Source organism: Myzus persicae, unplaced genomic scaffold (assembly GCF_001856785.1).
Source record: "Myzus persicae strain clone G006 unplaced genomic scaffold, MPER_G0061.0, whole genome shotgun sequence".
Taxonomy (NCBI): domain Eukaryota; kingdom Metazoa; phylum Arthropoda; class Insecta; order Hemiptera; family Aphididae; genus Myzus; species Myzus persicae.
The window spans coordinates 253,440-273,801 of record NW_019102237.1 but is presented as its reverse complement, the minus strand read 5'-3'; the positions used below and the strand labels follow the sequence as shown (position 1 = coordinate 273,801).

Genomic DNA, 20,362 nt, shown 5'->3' with positions numbered 1-20,362 from the left:
CGCTACTTTGAATTTTTATTCGTAATTTGTATGCACGGGGACTTGTTATCGTTTTATTGATTTCCCGTTAAATCACGATGCCCGTTTGATGAATATTGTTATTATTGTTACTCAATATTTTGGTATATTTTGGTGTAGGTATACATCAGAAAAAAAACCCGACGCACGCTCTCCTCGTTGTAACTACGCGGCGTACGAATATCGGCCGCTAGCCATATGTCATGTATGTATGTACGGAGGGGAAAAGGAGCAGTTCCCAAAACCAACGCAATAAAAATATTCGGTTTAAAGTGGAAACGGTGATACTGTTGTGTTGCCCGAACATTTTCTCGATCGATACACGACCATCTGCCCTTTCGACGACGACGAGCAACGACGGGACGTTGGGGTGTAAGAGGCGTGGAGCTCGTATATAAATATATATATATATAAGTAACACGACGTGCTCGTCCCGAAACGACGAGGGTTAGTGCGCTGTTGTCAGATTTCGGGGCGAGGGGCGAGAACAAAGACCGCCGGCGATTGCCGCCGTCGCCATGACGCCGGGAAATAATTTAACGAGGAACAGCCCTCGCTCCCTAATAATCTCTGTTCAGAGTAAACCCACGGCCCCACACACGAGGGGCGGGTCTGTGTTCGGAAATTATTTGGAATGCGGCTGGAGAGACTGCACGCATCGAGATGTACAGAATACAAACGGAATACGAACACGGTTTTAACGTTTTTTATACAGACGACTTGTAACATTGTATACCCAATACGCTCGCCGCGTCACGAGAGGCACTACCAACTGCCGCGGAATAAAGCGGTGGCTCCCGACGACCGGTGGGCCGCGTAGTACCAATAGTACCATAATGCGTGTCGACAAAAAAAATCGTTCATCTATACACCTAATACAATGTTCTAAGTATGAATATAATATGACATTATAACGGAGTATGTGTATATATATATATATATATAATATATAATAATTGTAAAAATAGTCTCATCCTCGATTTACACGTCGCACAGGTTTATAATAATAATTATTGTCAATTCTTCAAAAATCCATCAATCGTTTCGAGTGTGTCGCGCGTCACCATTTTTATGGCTCTGGATTAGGTTGGCGTCATGAAGAATTGTCGAGACGCATCGATAGAATTATGTACGCACAATGTTCCTACATAGTACATTCTTAAAAATGATTTGGTTAGACAACACTCGCGTTAAAAAAAAAACGGTGTCAGAATAAATTGCCTCGCGTTTTAATAACATAAAGATAAGATTATTAGGTTATTATTATTAGATTGTTAAGAGTTTGCATTCAAACCGTGTACAATATGTGTTGTTTTGTACTCGGTTTCATTAATTAACGTATCTAATAGTATACATATTCACTTTAAATATGCACCAAAATGTCAAAATGTTATTCAGAACTATACGGTTCTGAAGTCATATTGTATTGCGCAAAGCAAACCGAAAATATTAGGTACCATCTATTTACTTGGCTAGACCATCATATTTATACATAGATATACAATTTGTAAATTAATAAATGTTTACATTTTAGAATAAAAATATCACCGCCAATTATAACTATAATGTCTTCGGTTTACTCAGGAAGATATCATAAGTTCATAACTTTACAGTGCTAGAAAAAATAAAAGATAGTTAACCAGTTCGGTTTAGTTGACGCCCGCCACTATTAAATCATTCGTATTTTCGATGTTCTATTCATTTGTTATTAAATTTATAATTAGTTTTATCGTCGCATTACATTTTTCCTAAAACCAAAAAAAGATTTAAAGTACATTCTATTTCGTAAAAATGAATTTATAAAACAAAAAATAAGAATAATCTGAAGTATTAAACTGTATTTATAAATATAAATAATAATGGCTCATGGTTATAGTATTCAATACTCGCAAAATAGGTGTATATAGATGTTACAAAGAGGAAAATCATTACTCCGTTATTCAGAAAAGAATAATTATTAGGCACTTGCTATATTTTTATTCATTCATACAATTATGACGGAATTGAATAATATTTGATATAATATTATATGTATTTTATCAGTATTGTTTTTGTACAATATGCTTCAGGCTTGCTGGATAGTACTCTTCACACAATCGACTAAAGTCTGATCAGTAATCAATGTAATAAATATATAACCTTGAGTTCACTGTTTCCTGTGTCCGTCGGTATATATTTTGTAGTTCATTATGCTCACATGCGTAACAATCGGTTCTTCTTCACTCTACTACCGAGTACCGAAATCAATTAATTATTAAATTGATAATACTTTTATAATATCGGTAGATAGGCGCATTCGTTAAGACGTATACCATATTATTTCAGTGGTTTCCAAGCCGGCCAGCCTATACTGCACGGTCAAACGAATATGAAAAACAATATTCTTTACAGTTTATGCCATGTATATTTTTAATTTACCATACAAACCATAACGGGTTCAATAACAAATATTTTTAATACTTTTATAAACAACAATTTTGATTTATATGTCCTCCGTTTCATTTGTTCACGTGTTCGGTATATGATAATTGTATGATATATATATGTACGAGTAGTCTGCCTAATTATGAGGTCTGTCGGATTGTTGATCTACATTTGCAATTTCAACATCAGAAGACGTAATGTCGTCTATTGTCAAATAAAATATGACATTATAGTATAATATAAAAAATTGGTTTTTATTTTCATGGTTTATTTTGTGGTATTTTTTTCACGTGATTCGTTTTGTTAACTCTCGTACACTTGGCTGATAGTTGACGAAGTCGAACGAGCTTTAAATTGCTTATCGACGAGAATTATTAGCATACGTTTTTCATTCGTGTTTCACGTCATGGCGAATACACGGCCGGGCATCGCCGCACGAAGAGGCACCGTCAAAAAAGTTTGGGAACCACTGCGCGTCTCGATATTTCACTTGTATTATAATATTTTCATTTCATTTCATTTCATTTCATTTCACTGTAAATAAAAAATATCATAGAAAACACACGCTTCGACGTTGTAGCGCGGGGGCCAATGTCCGATACGCGCGCGTGTGAGAGCGTCATTCTAACAGAGGTCGTCCGACTCGTTTTCTCGTTCGACTTATTTGATTTTTTTTTTCATCATAAATCATGCGGGTACGGGCCGTCGCGTAGGCACACAGTATAACATTATTATTATTTATTATTCCGTTGTAGGCATATGTTTGTAGGCTCGACAACACACCGCCATCGTTACATCGCATCACCCCGTCGTCGTCGCACACTTGCTTCGGCCCGCCGCTGCGCCACAAAGGGAACCGCGTCGCCCCGCTTCCACTCGTCCGCCACCCTACCGACACCCTCCAAAAATGTTACCATCGCAGACTTTCTAATTTTCTTTACTCGTAAAACCCATACGATAATAATATTATGTGCGTTACACGCGCCCGTCGTCTCACGGACCCCGCGGCGTTACGAGTTACGACTGTAATTAATTCTGTCGGGCGCGGTAAAATAATCTCACACGTAATGTGTGTTATAATCTAAAATTCTGAAACGACGTAAAAACGTCGAGACGGATTATTTTATGGGATAAAATATATTAACATTCTGTCGAAACTCGTATAACGTCGGTATAATCGGTTATTACCCGCCATCGCCGGACCAAAGTTTTAATTAAAACCGAGATACGATAATATTGATGAGACGAACCGTATCTATATACATTGTGCGTTGAATTACATTATCTTGCGTTCCTAGACCGGATTCGCCCGAGTCAGTCGTCGCATCGCCGACACAAATAATTATTACGATTTACGAGCATCGTGTTCGCGGGAAAATAATAATAACCAAATAAAACACAAACAGCATAACATCGTTACACTATTTCACGATTAAAGCACGGCGATGAACAGTGGCGTAAATAGACAATATTTTTCAGCGTAGGCCGAAAAAAAGAATTCTTATGTACTATGTGTATAATAAATAACTACATATACATTTTATAAGACTAGGTACGTCGATTGGTTTGTTATTTATTTGTTTTTGAACATACAAATAACGTAATTTATCTTATTTCACGAACAAAATCAAAGTTAAATTAACTTCCAGAATTTAGTAAGCATTATAAAATTGTATATTGATGAAAATACCTATTAGGTTCCTTTAAAATAAAGAAGTAAATACTTAAAATAAAATCGTGGTCAAAAACAGTTTTAGTTGGTTTAAAATTGCCTAACGAGAAAGCGCGCTGAAAACCGTTTCATTATCCGAAAATTGCGTTGACTTTCGGTGACGATCAGATATTTTAATCAAAATGGTACCAATCAACAAGGCTGTAACAGAAAAAAATCAATATTTTATGGTGTCCTGGACCCCCCACTAGTTGCTGCCTTGTTGTAAAAAAATTAAAAAAAAAATTAATTTTTATAATACTGTAATATAATACCGACTGGTGGCTGAACAGGATCAATGCTTACTTGTAATATTTTTACGCTCCATTAGATGCCTCTGTATGATACGCGCTGATACCAGTATGAATACATACTCGTATATCTATAAATGTTGTATGTATCATTGAATATACCTATACCTACTCTAATTTGTACTAAAACTAAATGATATATAAAATGTAAATATAAATAAATATGTTCGGTGTTCGAATGACAAAAATAAACAATCATAATAATAATTAATAGGTACATTAATATTAATATACCTACCTATATAAGAGTAGTACATCAAAAAATTTTTTTATCATTTTAATAATTATATTTTTTTTACAATTGATTGTGAAGTATTATATGATTTTTTAATTTATATTTTGATCTAATAAAATACATATCCCTGTAAAAACAAATACCTATCAACCCATGGATAGGTATGATATTGACAAAAGTTTTCATTGTAATTCTACACCAATTGGTATATTATGTCCGTGGTTGACTGCAATATAAGAAGTCCAAACTGATGTTTATATTAAAATATTCAATTTTATAGTATCCATTTACAAAACTTTGCTAAGATAGAAAAGTAAATTAAAAAACAAAGATATAATCCAACAGTTTAAAAGAGAAGATTTAAGTCGGTTAGTCGGTATCTATAAGTTTGTTAAATCTGTAACATTCAACTATACAAACAATTTTAATTTAGTTTAAATTAAATCGGTATGCATGACATAACATTTTTTTTACGATGTCATAACAATAAATTACTATCAATCTAAATCATATAATAATTATTTTAATGTACACAAACACAATACATTTTTGGAGAGTAATAGAAGGCGCCTCCTCGTGGTGCGCTTTGGGTTACCTATGTTAAACCACATAGGCGCAATTTTAGTTTTTGACTTGGAAGACTATTGCATATTTAAATGAAACATCTCGTGCGGGAGAGAGGGGCTCTGATACAGTACTTCATTGTACAAATATTTTTAAAATATATTATTCCATCTAACACAATATAACATAACATAGTAATCATTTTTTTCTCACCCACTTTCCTTCATTTAAAATGAAAAATTAAAACGAAAAATATTTTTAGTAAGACAAATTACAATATTGGATTACTTATTTATATATTATAATATTGATCATAATAACTGTAACCATCAATTCTAAATTGCAAATTTAGAAAGAAAAACCCTGTGCTATCGAGTATCGACTTATTGAAATACTATCATTAATCAGTAATATGTATTGTAATTTTTATTAAACTAATATTATGTTCTGCGAGTTAATGCAATATATGCTATGGAAGACATACGATTACACGAATAATGAATCATTGATTAAACTCAATTTCTTCAAACAACTTTGACTGAATTATGTAGATTGAATAACTAACGAAGGATTTAATACCTTTATTAAAATACACATTTTTGAAGGGGCTTAGACCCTCGAAGACCCCCCCCCCCAAATCACGCCTATGCTAAATGGTCTATGGTCTAACTAATTTTGAGACTGTGCTTTCCAAAATGTTGAACTTGAAACCTGGGCAAAAGCCGAAAAGAATGATGTTATTTTTAGGCTAAAAGTGGAAGGTCATTTTCGGAGAAAAGGAGTTATGCCCGCTTTTAACAACTGATATGAATTCGTTATTATGTTTATGAGAACTTAAGATCAATTATTCCACTATTTTCAAAATTTTGTTCGCTACTCTTATAAATTTGATTTTCCAAAATATTTTTAAATTTATGAAACTTCATCTTTTGATTGTTTGGAATTTAAATCAGTAATCTTAAAATATATGACTAATCAATATCAAGTTGACATAATTGTGAATTTAGATTAGTATTATGCGGATTCGAAGGGAAGGACTGACCCGTGAAGTAGTACCACGATATAACCCACTCCCCAAAAAAAGTTAAATGTATCATGTAACGCTTTCATGTGCTAAGTTACTTCTCAATAATTAACGTAGTTACTCTTGCGTTACCCAAAAATAACAATAACAAAGTTACCACAACGTTACTGAAAAAATTAACTTCGTTACAGTAACGAGTAACGCACGTTAAGTTACTATCCAACACTGATAGTTTAAAATTCAAAAATTAATTTCATAAAAACTGCAGAACCCTTAACACACTATAATGTATAATTGTTTTATATCATATACAATATAAATATGTGTTCAGTGGTATTTATACTACCAGTCACCAGTTAAACATTGTTAGCTAATGTACGATATATAGGAATTTACAAGTGTTAATTAGCCAAGTTAGTGTGAGCTGATGATTACCTATTATAGTAAGTTGATGATATTTTATCAAGCGTATATAGGTTTGTTGGATTTTTAAGACGGTTTAATTTTAAAGCTATAGTAATGAGTATTTTTCAGTTGTCACATTTTACATACTATTAACTATCTTAGAAATGTAAATACCATAAACAACCATCAGATTTCTTTACAAGTTATTTTTGACTTTAATATTATAATTTAAAGTTAAAATGACGTCCTCTTCAAATATTTATGCGTATGTTTTAATCTTTATGGCATATTTGCTTTTTACTTTGCAGTACTTTAATATTTATACAGGAAGCTTTATTGAAGCTATATCAATAATGATAAAAATGTATCATTAAAATAACAAAATGGACGGTCACGGACGGTTAATACATAATAGATGAATATATACCCCCGGGTAATCTGCAAAGTTCGATTCGTGTTGGGCGTCAGAAAGAGACTAGGTAATACAATCACTGGTTTTGATAGGAGTTCTCGGTTGATGGGAGTTGCAAATCTGGTTCGCTTGCCTAGAAACGTCATTGTATCTGTATAATTTAATATCGTCAGGTGGTGGTGAGTGACCTCGACCGGTTACTAGCAATAAATTAACATGAGTTGTACGCAACAATCATGGCGGCAGCAACGACCCACCTCCATTTCTGCGATTTTCAACATTAATATATTTGTGAGTTTGCAAGCGGTCTATATTGTTTGATCAAAATGTACCAATCCTATGTCAATCATACCGACGGACTTATTATTGTGGGCGGTGAACTTTTAGACACGTTTACATAAGATACACCTTTGGGTGCCTACTCAATGCACGTCATAAACATGACACGTTTGGTTACAATTAAACTAAAGGTATATTATAATTTATAAGTATAGGTAATACACTTACTGCTATCGTGACTACTTATGTATCACATACATTAAACTTCGGACACACTGAGCTGATTTCCAGCGGGCGCCCCTGAATAAGTTACAATAATAAAAGCAATACAAGACGAAAATAAAGATTTTTTTTATCGATTTTTATAGATTTAATATACTTTACAACATAACGATAACAATATTTTAAAATTAAGTCTCAGAAAAGAAAGTTTTGGGGGAGACAATAATCAACCACTAAGAGTTGACCGTCTATAGTGCGTAATAATGCCAATAGGCTCTAATAGGTAAAACAGAAAAAACCATGTTTGGAAACTTTTACTCTCCAACATGATATTTTTTTCCAATTAACATTATTCATTTTTGATATTTAAAAAAAATGTGTGCCTAAATGTTTATACCTAATTGTTACCTCAATTCTCAGGTAAAAATAATATTATGTAGGTATCTATACCCAAACGTGTATGCTGCTAAAATTCTGAAAAAATGACTTTATGTCTGCTTGAGATCGACCAGGGAACTTTCTTAAACTTTATTCTCTAAACTAAAAACTCCAACCTTTGAAATTTTAAACGTTGATTATTCGGAGTCGAAATAAAAAATCTTAAAATTTGGTTGATCGATTTCAAACAAATATATTTATACAGTTTTCAGTATTTGTTTTCGCATTATTAGGTGCATTGATGGAATTAACATACTTCTGCAATGTATAGAAGTATATCCTTAGTTTTATTTTGATTATAAATAACATACAGCGCTTTGGGGGGGGGGGGGGTCCCCCTTCGATTCATCACCACGCGTATTCAAATCAGTACCGGAATGCCGGCCGAGAGGCTTATTGATGACTCGATATTGACCCTTCCCTCAATCCACAGCACGACTATTTGAATAATGACGGTTGAAATGCGAAATGTACAGCGATTACATACACTAGACGGCGGTGCTACATATTAATTAAAATCATCGGACCACATTTGAGAGGCTATTATAGGTATTAATGTACCATTAAAACTTTCACCATGTCACTGAACAGATAGTCATTATTGTCATTCCATTGGTATATCGAAATCCTCTAATTATCGTGTTTAAGAGGACGTCTGCATACCACCAATCTTGTAGTGTAAAAACATTCTTGTATACGGAATATATAGTGATAACTCGTTCTATATAGTGCTTTTAGATAAAAATCACTTATAACAAGTAAAATTTAATATTTTGGAGAGTACAACCTCATATCCGTTTTTTAAAATAGTGCATAGTTAAAAAATATCAAGAGATACTTATTTGTTATTTATTAGTTTTCAAAATCGACTTTAATTTTCATGTACACGTACATGATTAATTATTTTATATTTATATAATATTTGTATACATTTCGTATGTCAATCCTACCGATGGACATGAACCTAATATAAATTGTGATGAAACTTTTGAAAACCGTATAAAATAACCACATAAGGACCATTAGGTGGTCATAAAAAAAAAATGTAAAATATTAGTATATAACTTAATAACTCAATGCTTAAAAATAATATTTGAAAATGTAATTGTGTGTATAAAGTTTAAAAATATATTCTAAAAGTTGAACCCACGAATAACATTTTTAAATTACAACAAAATAACTAAAATTATTATTCTTGGTGTTACTATGTTACTACTTTACTCAATATTACTATTATTTTAAAATTCTTAAAATTCAAAATTTTGAATTAAAATTTGGGTTCAAGTGACAAATTTCAAAAAAGTTGAAAAGTCGTTTTTAAATAAATTGCATGACGAATTCAAATATGTTTTCGGAATTTGTTTCCGATTACTAGAACAGTCAACACAGTTGGCAAAAGATAAGTATATTTTGGTAGAAATCACAACCGTGTGAAATCCCCTTAAAGAATAACTGTACAGAAAAACTTGATCAATATATAGTGAATTTTTATTATTCAACGTATTTTACTTTAAGATTCTAAGCGGAGCGACGAATGTATATTGATTTTACAATGATGTGTGTTTTTATATTTATTTATTTATTTATTTACTTACTTATTTTTGTGTCTGTCATTACGGTTTATTGCAGTAAAAGTGCTTCGATTTTCTTCAACAGCTACTTTTCTGGTAGGAAAGTGAATCTAGTTGGTGCATTTGGGAGGCCGAAATTTAAAATTCCTAATAATTTACAAAAGCAACAGGAAAAACAAACAAAAAAAAAAAGGGAAAACAGGAATTTTTAAGCTAAACCATTTATCGTGTAACTCTAACAAAAAGATACCTGCAATTTTCACTGAATATTCGTGTAAGCATTTTCTATGTAACATAAAATTTTCAAAATATTTTGATTTGTGTTGAACTATTTGTAGATATATTAAATTTTCAATAGTTATTAGTCTTTTTCAACTCAAGTCGATAAAAAAATGTTCGTTCTGTCAAAAAACTTGAAAATGTAATTCATGGTTCCCTGTAAGTTGTTAATGGAAATTAAAAAAAAGTTGAGCGTAAATCTACAATACACTTTTTATGCGCGTTTGAATTTAGAATTTCGACAAAATTCGTAAAAATCACGAACATTTATATTTAGTTAGAAATTCATAAAAACTTTTTTATTTATATCTATAAGATTTAAAAATTTAATACAAGATTCCTTACATGTTTTTCTACTTTTATCAGAAAAACAATTTCTCTCGGAAATTTAAATTAAATTGTTTATGTGTGTTTGAAGTTGAATGTTTACAACATTTTTATTCGCTTGATTTCTCTTGAAGCGATTTTCTTATTTTGTTGTAATTCAAAAACGAATTACTGTAAACACTTGAAATTTTCACCAAATGTTTAAATTTTTATTTCATTTTTTGATGTAATCAATTCATATACTAGCTAACATTTTCAAAATATTTTGATTCGTTTTAAGTTGTTCACGGACATTTTCAATTTTCATTTTTTTTTCTATAAATGTCAATAAAATGTTATTGGTTTTGTCAAAAAGCATGAAAATGTAATACAGGGCTCTCAATTGTTACAATAGCAATTGAAAAATATTAAAAACTCATATAGGCGTGATTTTTTTTTTATATACATTTAAAGTTCAAATGTTGACAATATTTATCAAATTGAATATTGAAAATGATTTTGTAGTTAAAAATGTTTAAATTTTTCAGTTTTTATAGCTAAGGATTGAAGATTTAAAACAAGATGCCACTTAAGCAGTTTTTTCGTAAATAAAAAAAATCTAAAAAATATATGAATACAGTTATGTTTTACACACATTTTAAATTCAAATTTGGACAAAATTGTATATTAACACAAAAAATAACGTTTATTTATTTTTTTTGTAATTTGTTGCCAAAACAGCCTAATTTTATTTTAGTATATTTAATATTTTTCCAGAATCACTGATAACTTAAGAATAATATTAATTGAACTTACTGACTACCATATAAATAATAAATAATAACGATATAAAATATTCTAGACTGACATACCATCTCCACTCAGAATCGTTTTTCGTATACAATGATATGATATCATTGAATTCAAATTTAATACCATCCATTACAGCTACCTCCTACACACCTAATGTATAACAGAGCGATATCTATACTTACCCCCTTTTTCCAAATGATCTATTAAAATACGTTTGTTATTAAACTGGCTTATTCACGATAGTATGCACTTAGCCGATATTTTGAGAAATTATTTTGGTGTTACAAACATATAGGTAATTCAAATAATTGTTACCTTAAGAGGACGTAACACTAGTATTTGTTGTCTCCGTCTTACCAATGCGTAATATAGCAAAATTACGCTCGGCAGAACACTTGTAGGCTGTAGCTCCTTTAGTTTAAAAATTAGAGTGAATCGACCTATTATGAAACTTGATGGTAAGAACATTATCTGTGTTTTTACGTTGGATTTTTGCGATAATTCAATTTTTAAGTGAGTTATGACCATTTTTAATTTAACGTATATTATATACATATAACTTGCTAAAAAATTGAATTATCGTAAAAAACCAACGTAGAAACACAGATGATGTTCTTACCATCGAGTTCCAAAATAGGTCAATTCACTCTAATTTTTAAACTAAAGGAGCTACAAGTATTCTGCTGAGCGTAAATTTGCTATATTACGCACTGGTATGACGGAGACAACAAATACCAGTATTACGTCCTCTTAACACTGCTCCGTGGAACACTATGCGACATGCTCCCCTACGAACAATGTTGTACAATAAAAAGCTACTTTTTGAAACTAGAAAATGTCAGACATAATAATTTCAAATAATACAACAATGTCCTGTTATTTTTATGAATTTATTAGAATAGCTAATAATATAATATATAGTATAGTATTTGTAGTTCACATAGCAGTGCAAGGGGAAAAAATATTATGGTTTATAGGCAGCCCCCCCCCCCTACATCAAATTATGGTCCCCTGTGCAAAATGTTTTTTCGGGCCCCATAAAAAATGATTTAACATAAAATAAGTATTCCTATCAAAGTTTCAAATTTCAAACATTACAAATTCATTTAAACGGACCACGTACTTCAAATCCAACAGCCCCTCCACCCTTGACAAAGGTATAGTTGTAGTTGCAACATTTAAAGTTTTTATAACTATTTTTTTGTAAAGGGTTATAAAATATTTTATGGGATATAAATAAAAAATTGTAGCTAAAGTATTATGGTTATCAGTAATAGTTACCATTTAATTTAGTTGAATCTGCTATTTTATAATGTGTCGAGCATATTCGTTGGTAGAAAAAAATCTATTGTAATTTACCAATCTACGTAATAGTAAAAATATTTTAATACTATATTGCTATACAATAAATGTACACTATTATAGACATATAAACATAGGTAACCTATAACCTAATAATACCCTTATCCCATTTAACCCCCCCCCCCCCCGTGCACGGCACTGGTATGGACTAATATAACTATTATTTTTTAAATATAACATCAGTGGTTTAGCGGAAAGTGGGTTTGCACAGGCCTATATTGTTTTGACACTTGAGTAGGTGGCCTGGTGGCTAATATATTTTGCAATACCTATTTGTTATTAATATTAATGAATTTCTTTAATTGTCAATGAATGTGCCATTTTCAAGCATATTAAACTGAACTCGAATTTCCAAATTAGTTAATTCTTCCTAAGTACTTAATATAGAAATAAATAACAGTTCATAAATTAAAACTCGTATGTTCATATAAGTTATTGACAATTGGAAAAAATAATAGTGGTGGGTGTTATGACGTATAGTAAATGTGGTTGATATACTATGGTACGAGGTAAGTACCTGCAGTTATTTTATTGAGCCTAAGAGTCAAGAGTGACATATTAACATAATATTTTAACTCGTTTTGATCTATACTTATAAATATTTTCAATTTTCTATTTTTATTAGTATTTTTTATGCAAATGTCGATCATTTGTTTATATCTAAGAATTTAAAATTTAATACAAGAGTTCTCATAATTAATTCATACTGTAACAAAAATATAAACACAGTTTGTTTGATTTATATTTTAATTTCAAATTTAGACGAAATTAGACATTTAAACGAAGAATAATGATTTTAGTAAATTTGTGTAATTCAAAAATATTATTCGTGGGTACTTAAAACTTTTTGAGTACCCATATTCTTATATTTTATACATAATTTTTCGGCAAAAATGAATTTAACCTACTTTAGAATTAATGCTAAAAACTGGCGACTAAAAGTTACGAACAATAATAATATAAAAATATGCTTCATAAAGATATGAATTCTATACTCACAGAATTGTAAATGGCAGCCCTGCAGGAGCCTTATTTTAAGGAATATTGGTCGATCGTATTACAAATTAATTACACCAATATCGGTTGATCACGTGTGTAATCTTAAACACACTCTGCGAGTTATATTCGAAGTAAATATTATTTTTTAGAGGAGTAAAAAATACTATTTTCTTGTGGAGAAATATTAAAAGAAGAATACTATTCTACAAAGTATAATTATGTTGTATGTAATAATAAACCATCATACAAATAATATGCTTAAATAAATTTAGTGTTCGATTTTAATTTAAGTAGCTCACTTGTTGGTATAAGTTGGTGACATCTAGCTGCTGAACGGTAGGTACCAAATATAAAACGCTCTTTCGTTAATCATTACATTTTAATCAGCCCGTGATCATTATTATCAGTTTTTCTGTTTTTCTACACGATTAGATTATTATTTAATTTTATGACGTCGGACGTACACGTAACAATAATTATAGACATCGATGACAATTATAGACAATCGTGGCTGTACTTCACGTAAAAACACTGTCAAATATATAGTTATTTTGTTCGTTATCGGCTTTTTTTTTGTAGTATATTTTAATGTTCAAAGTATAAAATGTATGTATTTATAAAGCTTTATAGAGCTGAATAATAGCTTATGGCCTATTCACGTGTGAGGCGACCGCGGACCCATAACCGTAATTTAATGATCAAGGTGAATTCGAATTGATATCAATCCATACCTTGTTAATGACCCGGTTTAAGTTATACTTAAAATACTTAAAGCCTGATTTCCACTGTACGGTGTATACATGAAAGATGTTCAGCTACGTCCACGATTAAAGGGAATATCTATATTCTCTAAGAAACTATCTGAAGTCGTCTAGCAACAGCAACACTGTAACTTGGTTAATCGTATGGATCAGGGCCGGCTTGCGGGTAAATATCGGGGCTATGTGCAAAATGTTTTTGCGGGAATTATATATTATAGTGGTTGTTCGTTTTTTATACCCGCTATTTATTTGTTTATCACTCTGAAAGATAGTTCGATTTTAAGTCTACTGATGAATCTGAATAAATTGTTCTAAAAATCAAATTTAAAAAACAGCTATTTTAAAAATGTTCTAAAAAATTTGAATTTAATTTTTAAATTTATATTTTAGTATCAAAAAATGAAAATAGTAGGTAAGTTGGATGTCGCTCTGCTAAACAGTACGTTGCAAGTGGATTTCTGTAATGGGTGGTGTACTGGTGTTAAATTTGAATTCAATTATATAAAATCATTGTAAGTATACGAATGTATTTCGAGCGAAGACGATTTTCTATTTATTTTAATAACGGGAATTAGTACTATGGAGTGGGTTACTTACTACTTCATTTTTGCTAAAAAAATTACATTTGAAAACTTTATTGTGTGTATAAAATACAATAATAATATAAAAATATTTAAAAAAATAAATCATTGTAAAATCAATATACATTCATCGCTCAACTTAGAATCTAAAATGAAAAAATGTACATTTTTAATTAGTTCAATTGTTTAACAAGATATAAAAAATTGTATTTTGAAATATTGATTATGTAATTAAAATTATTGCAATAGTTAGTTATTTCTCCTACACTATACTACAATTCAAAAATTGACTTCGTCGAAGTCTCCGCCCGCCACTGTTTATACAACTATATAATAATCTATACAGTAATAAAATAAACAAATCACAAACAATTATAATATGGAACTATGTAATCTGTAATAAATGGCCGATTAAAATGTTTGTCCTCGTCAAAATTCGTAATGAAAACCAGGTTTGGAGTTGAACGTCAACCGTGTTCACTGTTAATGTATTCACACAAACGTTATTTGTATTTTTCTTTCCACACCTTAATAAATAATTATTACATCGCAAAAATATACCAACTATAACAACATATTCATTAAGAGGGCGTCGCACTCGCACGTGTTGTCTCTGTTTTACGCACGTACGACACGGCAAATTTTCGTACGCTGGTTTCGATGGTGCCGTGCTGTCGGTATCTAATGAGGATAATATATAATTGATAAATCATCAAACTAAAACTCATTATATTAATAAATGAAATACCTGAATGATATCAAACTATTTACCGCGGGACGTCTCCTCCGTTCGGTTTCGGTACGAGTCCGACGTTGGTCGTCAGAAAAAAATCGATAAACGCATCGCATTGAAATAAAAAATACCCAATTGCCTGTATAGTGAAAGAACAACAACACTATTAATAAAAACGTTATTACGTGCTATTTCCGACGAATATTATATTATTATACCGAGCGCGGTACCAATGTAACATTATTGGAATAACCCACCGATTTGGCCATTGCTCCTACAATATTGTACACTGATAGTGTTATCGATCTGCCGTCGCGATGCGCGAAGTGTCGTATCCACGGGCGCGTTTGGCGTGCTTGCCGAGTTCAGTGTTCGCTACGAGCCCGAACTGTGCAAATTACCGCCGACTGATCATGTCGGGCCCGGCGCATGGTGAAAACTCGGGATCCGGGCACCGGAAGTAAGTATACGTAATGCAATAAATAAATAAAAATAAAAATAACATTATGACGATATTAACGATTGTTAGGGACAGGATTTTTATGTTTCTTACGACTGTTTTATTTTTACTATTGTGCACGCGCAGCAAAATATTCGGTCGAGGTTTCTCGACGTTTCGTGTCGGCGCACCGTTTGCTCTCTCTCTCTCTCTCTCTCTCTCTGCGCCACCCGCAAGACCATAATGACAAAATGTCAAAAGAAGTATTCACATGGGAAATGGGAATCCATTTATTTTTCTATTCGTTCTCGAGATTAAACTTAAGTAAAAATATCATCCATCACAATGGTATAGACTATAGAGAATAATGTTTTTGAGCGTATGACGTACCAATCGGTTTGTCTGAATTTTTACTCTAAACAATTTGAGACTCGTTTAAATAGGCACCTAATTATTTTACAAAAAATAGGTTTTTTTGGAAAGTGGTACCTATAGAAAGTCGAACGATAATAAAATATAAAATCGATGTGTCCATCCCACGAAAATAATACGCTCTAGGTATAACTATTTATTTGTAATACGAGTGGGTGATTTTACTTTAAGATTACTCAAAAATCATAAAAACCCGATTTTATGTGAATGCGTTTTATTTATGTTGTATCTGAGTCCGAAAGAGATATCATATATTGTGCCTCAACAACATCGTTTTTTGCATACTTAAACATTTAAGAATATTTTATACCTAATGACTAAAGACCGGATTTGTGTGCATTTATGAATCAAAACTTAGAAATATGCTCTTTAAATGATTAATTCGCAGCATTCGCAGCTACACAAATCGTCGAATTTTCTTACTCCCGTTAAACTGCATTAACTTTAGTTTTAATAATATGAACATGAACACAAATTTGGACTTAATTAATGACTGGTGTCTTAGGAATATTTTTATTATTTGAACAATAAATAACAAGGCACTTAAAAAAAAATAGTACCTATAGGTATAGGAAATGATTATTTTCATTACGTTTTAATACAATGCTGGTATTAGCCGTATTTATACTGTTATTTTGTAGTAATTTAAAAATATTATTCATGGGTACCTAGTACCTACCTACTTGAAACTTTTAGGGTATATTATTATATTTTATACACACGATGACATTTTTATCGATATAATTTTTTTCGACAACACCGAATTTAACCTATACTGTAGTACTAATCCACTATTGTATTATAAATTACTTTAATCACTATAATATCACAACATACAGGTACTATTGTTCATTAATATTATAGGTTGACGGACTGTACACAGTCCTGTTTCATATACAATGATTGTACCTATAACATCGAATTCAAATTGATCATATCCATTACAGTGAGTAACCTAAGACACCTCCTATGCACAGTAGAGCGTTACCCATTCATCCACTTTTTTTATTTTCAAATTATTTATTGCGATTTAAAGCGAAGCTGAACATTTTTGTGGTTGTGTAATGTGTGAGTTTAATATCCAAACTACTGACTCAAATTACCCAATTCTTAGTATTTAGTAAATATTTGTTCAATCAAGAATATACTTACTTAAGCTATTATACTGTATAATTTTGGAAAACTCGGCTGTGAAGTAGGACAGAAACACACCTGTGGCGCCATCTGTTATGTTTTTAACGTGACTTAAAAAAAATGTTAAAGAACGAATTTACCACTCGGGTGAAGTTGAGTAATCTATTAATGATATAATGCAGGATAAGAAGAATATAAAATGTGTAAGAGGCTATCATGATAATATTGGAATGAGATCCACACATAACTATATGTGGTATTAACGTAGCGCCAATTTATCATTATTATTTTTTCATTAACAATTCATTGTCGAAAATTAAAAGTAATCCATCAATGGACAATGACCATGGTTTAATTCTCACTAATCATAAATTCAAGTTCGGAAAAAAATAGATACTTAAAAAGACAATTAAGCTTTTAGTTATTTTTTGGTAATTAAAAAATATTATTTGTGGGCACCTAGGTACTTAAAACTTTTAAAGTATATAATTATAATTTATACACACAATGCAATGCTTTCTTCAAAAATTCATTAAACTAATATAAAACGAATTACTTTAATAACAATAATTTCATGAAATATACTTGGTAACATAGGCTGACAGTCCGTGTTTGCTCAGAATAATTTTTCGCATACAATGATTTTAAACTGAAATAAAAATTCAAAACAATTTCTGATTGAGTTGAAATCCAACACATCCATTGCAGTGACCCACACGACAATTAGTGTTCAGTAGAGCTCGCTTGCCACCTTTTTTATTTTATTTTTTTTATTGATTTTAGTGAAACACGTTTAGAACAATCCCCTGTTTCTAAACATTCTGAACTCATTTAAAAACACTAGGAAATTAATTCATTGTAGTATAAATAGTATAATTATTGACAATATTAGTCAAATTTAACTTAATGGTCAAGTCGGAATGCGTAATATCAATGTCAAAATAAATTACGAGTTAATATAATTTATTATACATTTAACATAAATTTGTTTATTTAAAAAAGTTTTACAGAAGTAGTTATGGGTAAGACACGTTAATTTTAGCTGTAGTTTCATTGTTGTAAATCTATAGGTACCTAGTAAAATTGACTGACAGAAAGCTAACAACTAACCAATCCATTAATAAAATTATTTGAAAAAATAAAGAATGTTAGTTTTATATGTAAAAAAATAATAACATTAAGTCCAGCTAACTGCCTATTTTTATTGTTATGGTAGAACTAACATTAAGATATATACCATTTAGGTGCAATATATTATATGAAAAATATTAACTGCCTAGGTGTATCTACAAACTTTTATAGATATACATTTTTTTTTCAGTCAAATTGTTGAAGAGACAGTATTTTGTAATACTAACAGCAATAAATCTGAAATGTTTTGTAATTCTGTTGGATTAATGAAGTTAGTAAATTTTAGTTGTAAATAAAATCAATTAAGTACTCAAATATTACATTTTTGATTCCAGCCATGTTCCTAAACAGTGTGAAAAAAATAATGACCATAAACAAAGTGTTAAATCTACTACTTCTGACCAAAGTTTACTGCAGTCTTCAGCAGGGTATGTAAACTTAATATAATGCAAAATGAGATACACATCTAGAGAGTATAATTTTTGTTTTCAGAGGAAATGTTTGCTTTAAGTCTATGGTCAGTATACAATTAAATCCTGTTGGTTCACTGCAAGAATTATGCATGGTCCGTCATTATCCATTTCCCTATTACACTTTTTCTGATGAAAACTTTAAGACACAAGAAGAAAGGTTTACGGCAATATGTTCCATATCTACTTACAGCTCCTCAGGTAGATATTATGTACAAAATTATATCTCAATTAAATATTAAAGAAAATTTTTTGAACAGGCAGAGGCATATCAAAGCAAGAAGCTAAAAAAGAAGCAGCTTACCTAATGTATAAGCAAATAGAAAAGTTGACATCAAAAGATTTTCATCATAATATTAATGACAACACATGTGAATATAATGATGAAAGTTGTAACATATTGACGTTCCATTTGTGTCATGAATCAGTGACTTCTTTGAAAACTTTTTTCGATTCAAAAGATGCACCAAAAACACCACATTTACAAAATATAAAGGTAATGTATTGAATATAGTTTATTCTATGCTACAGTATTACTAATAAATATTTAATTATTATTTTTATTGTTCTCATGTAGAAAAACTCAAATGAGTTCAAGTTGATGACAGCCACTGATACTTTAAAAACAATTTCAGAAAAAGAAGATTTTACTTATAAATGTGTTATGATTTCTCAGAATTGTGGTATGACATTTAATGAGATAGACATTTTTTTATACTTGTCTTAAGTTTCATGTCATTTTTTTTCAGATGAAGTAGAAGTTTTGATGCAGGTAAATACTAATCCAGTTATTGTGATATCAAAATCAGGAAAAAATAATTCTGATGCTGAAGAATCTGCCGCTCTTATTGTTCTGACATACTTCAAATTACGAAATAATATTTAGTGATATAACTTTAAAAATGTATTTACTTTTTATTATATTTTGCTTTACACTTTATGAACAATGATCATTATTTCTTTAAATGAATTATTGATTAATTCAATACATAATAACTGCTAATTTGATTTGACGACTTATTTTCCAGTTTAAATAAAGTAGGTAATTAGTAAAAGTAGTTTATTATAGTACTAATAATATTGTTTAGTAAATATAACCATTTTTTATCATCATTTGTTGAGTTATTTTATTTTACCCCTTCACTGCTCCAGACGTACCATTACGTTCCTTTAGTTTATAATATTTACTGATAACCACACAATGTAAGGAAACCCTGGATTTTTAGCTTAGATAAGATAATCTAAATTAAAAAATTTAACATTAACATTAATGATATTAATGTTTTAGAATTTAGATTGTAAGTGAAG

General features: G+C 30.6%; 1 protein-coding gene across 1 annotated transcript; it reads left to right on the top strand.

Annotated features, from left to right (window-relative positions):
* The first annotated feature begins 15,761 nt into the window (after nucleotides 1-15,761).
* Nucleotides 15,762-20,139, top strand: LOC111031618 (interferon-inducible double-stranded RNA-dependent protein kinase activator A-like). The gene is made up of 7 exons (XM_022311646.1): nucleotides 15,762-15,908; nucleotides 18,775-18,855; nucleotides 18,920-19,012; nucleotides 19,077-19,255; nucleotides 19,315-19,550; nucleotides 19,632-19,737; nucleotides 19,804-20,139. The coding sequence occupies exons 1-7, from the start codon at nucleotides 15,766-15,768 to the stop codon at nucleotides 19,938-19,940; spliced, it is 975 nt and encodes a 324-aa protein (XP_022167338.1). The 5' UTR covers nucleotides 15,762-15,765; the 3' UTR covers nucleotides 19,941-20,139.
* Nucleotides 20,140-20,362: the final 223 nt, after the last annotated feature.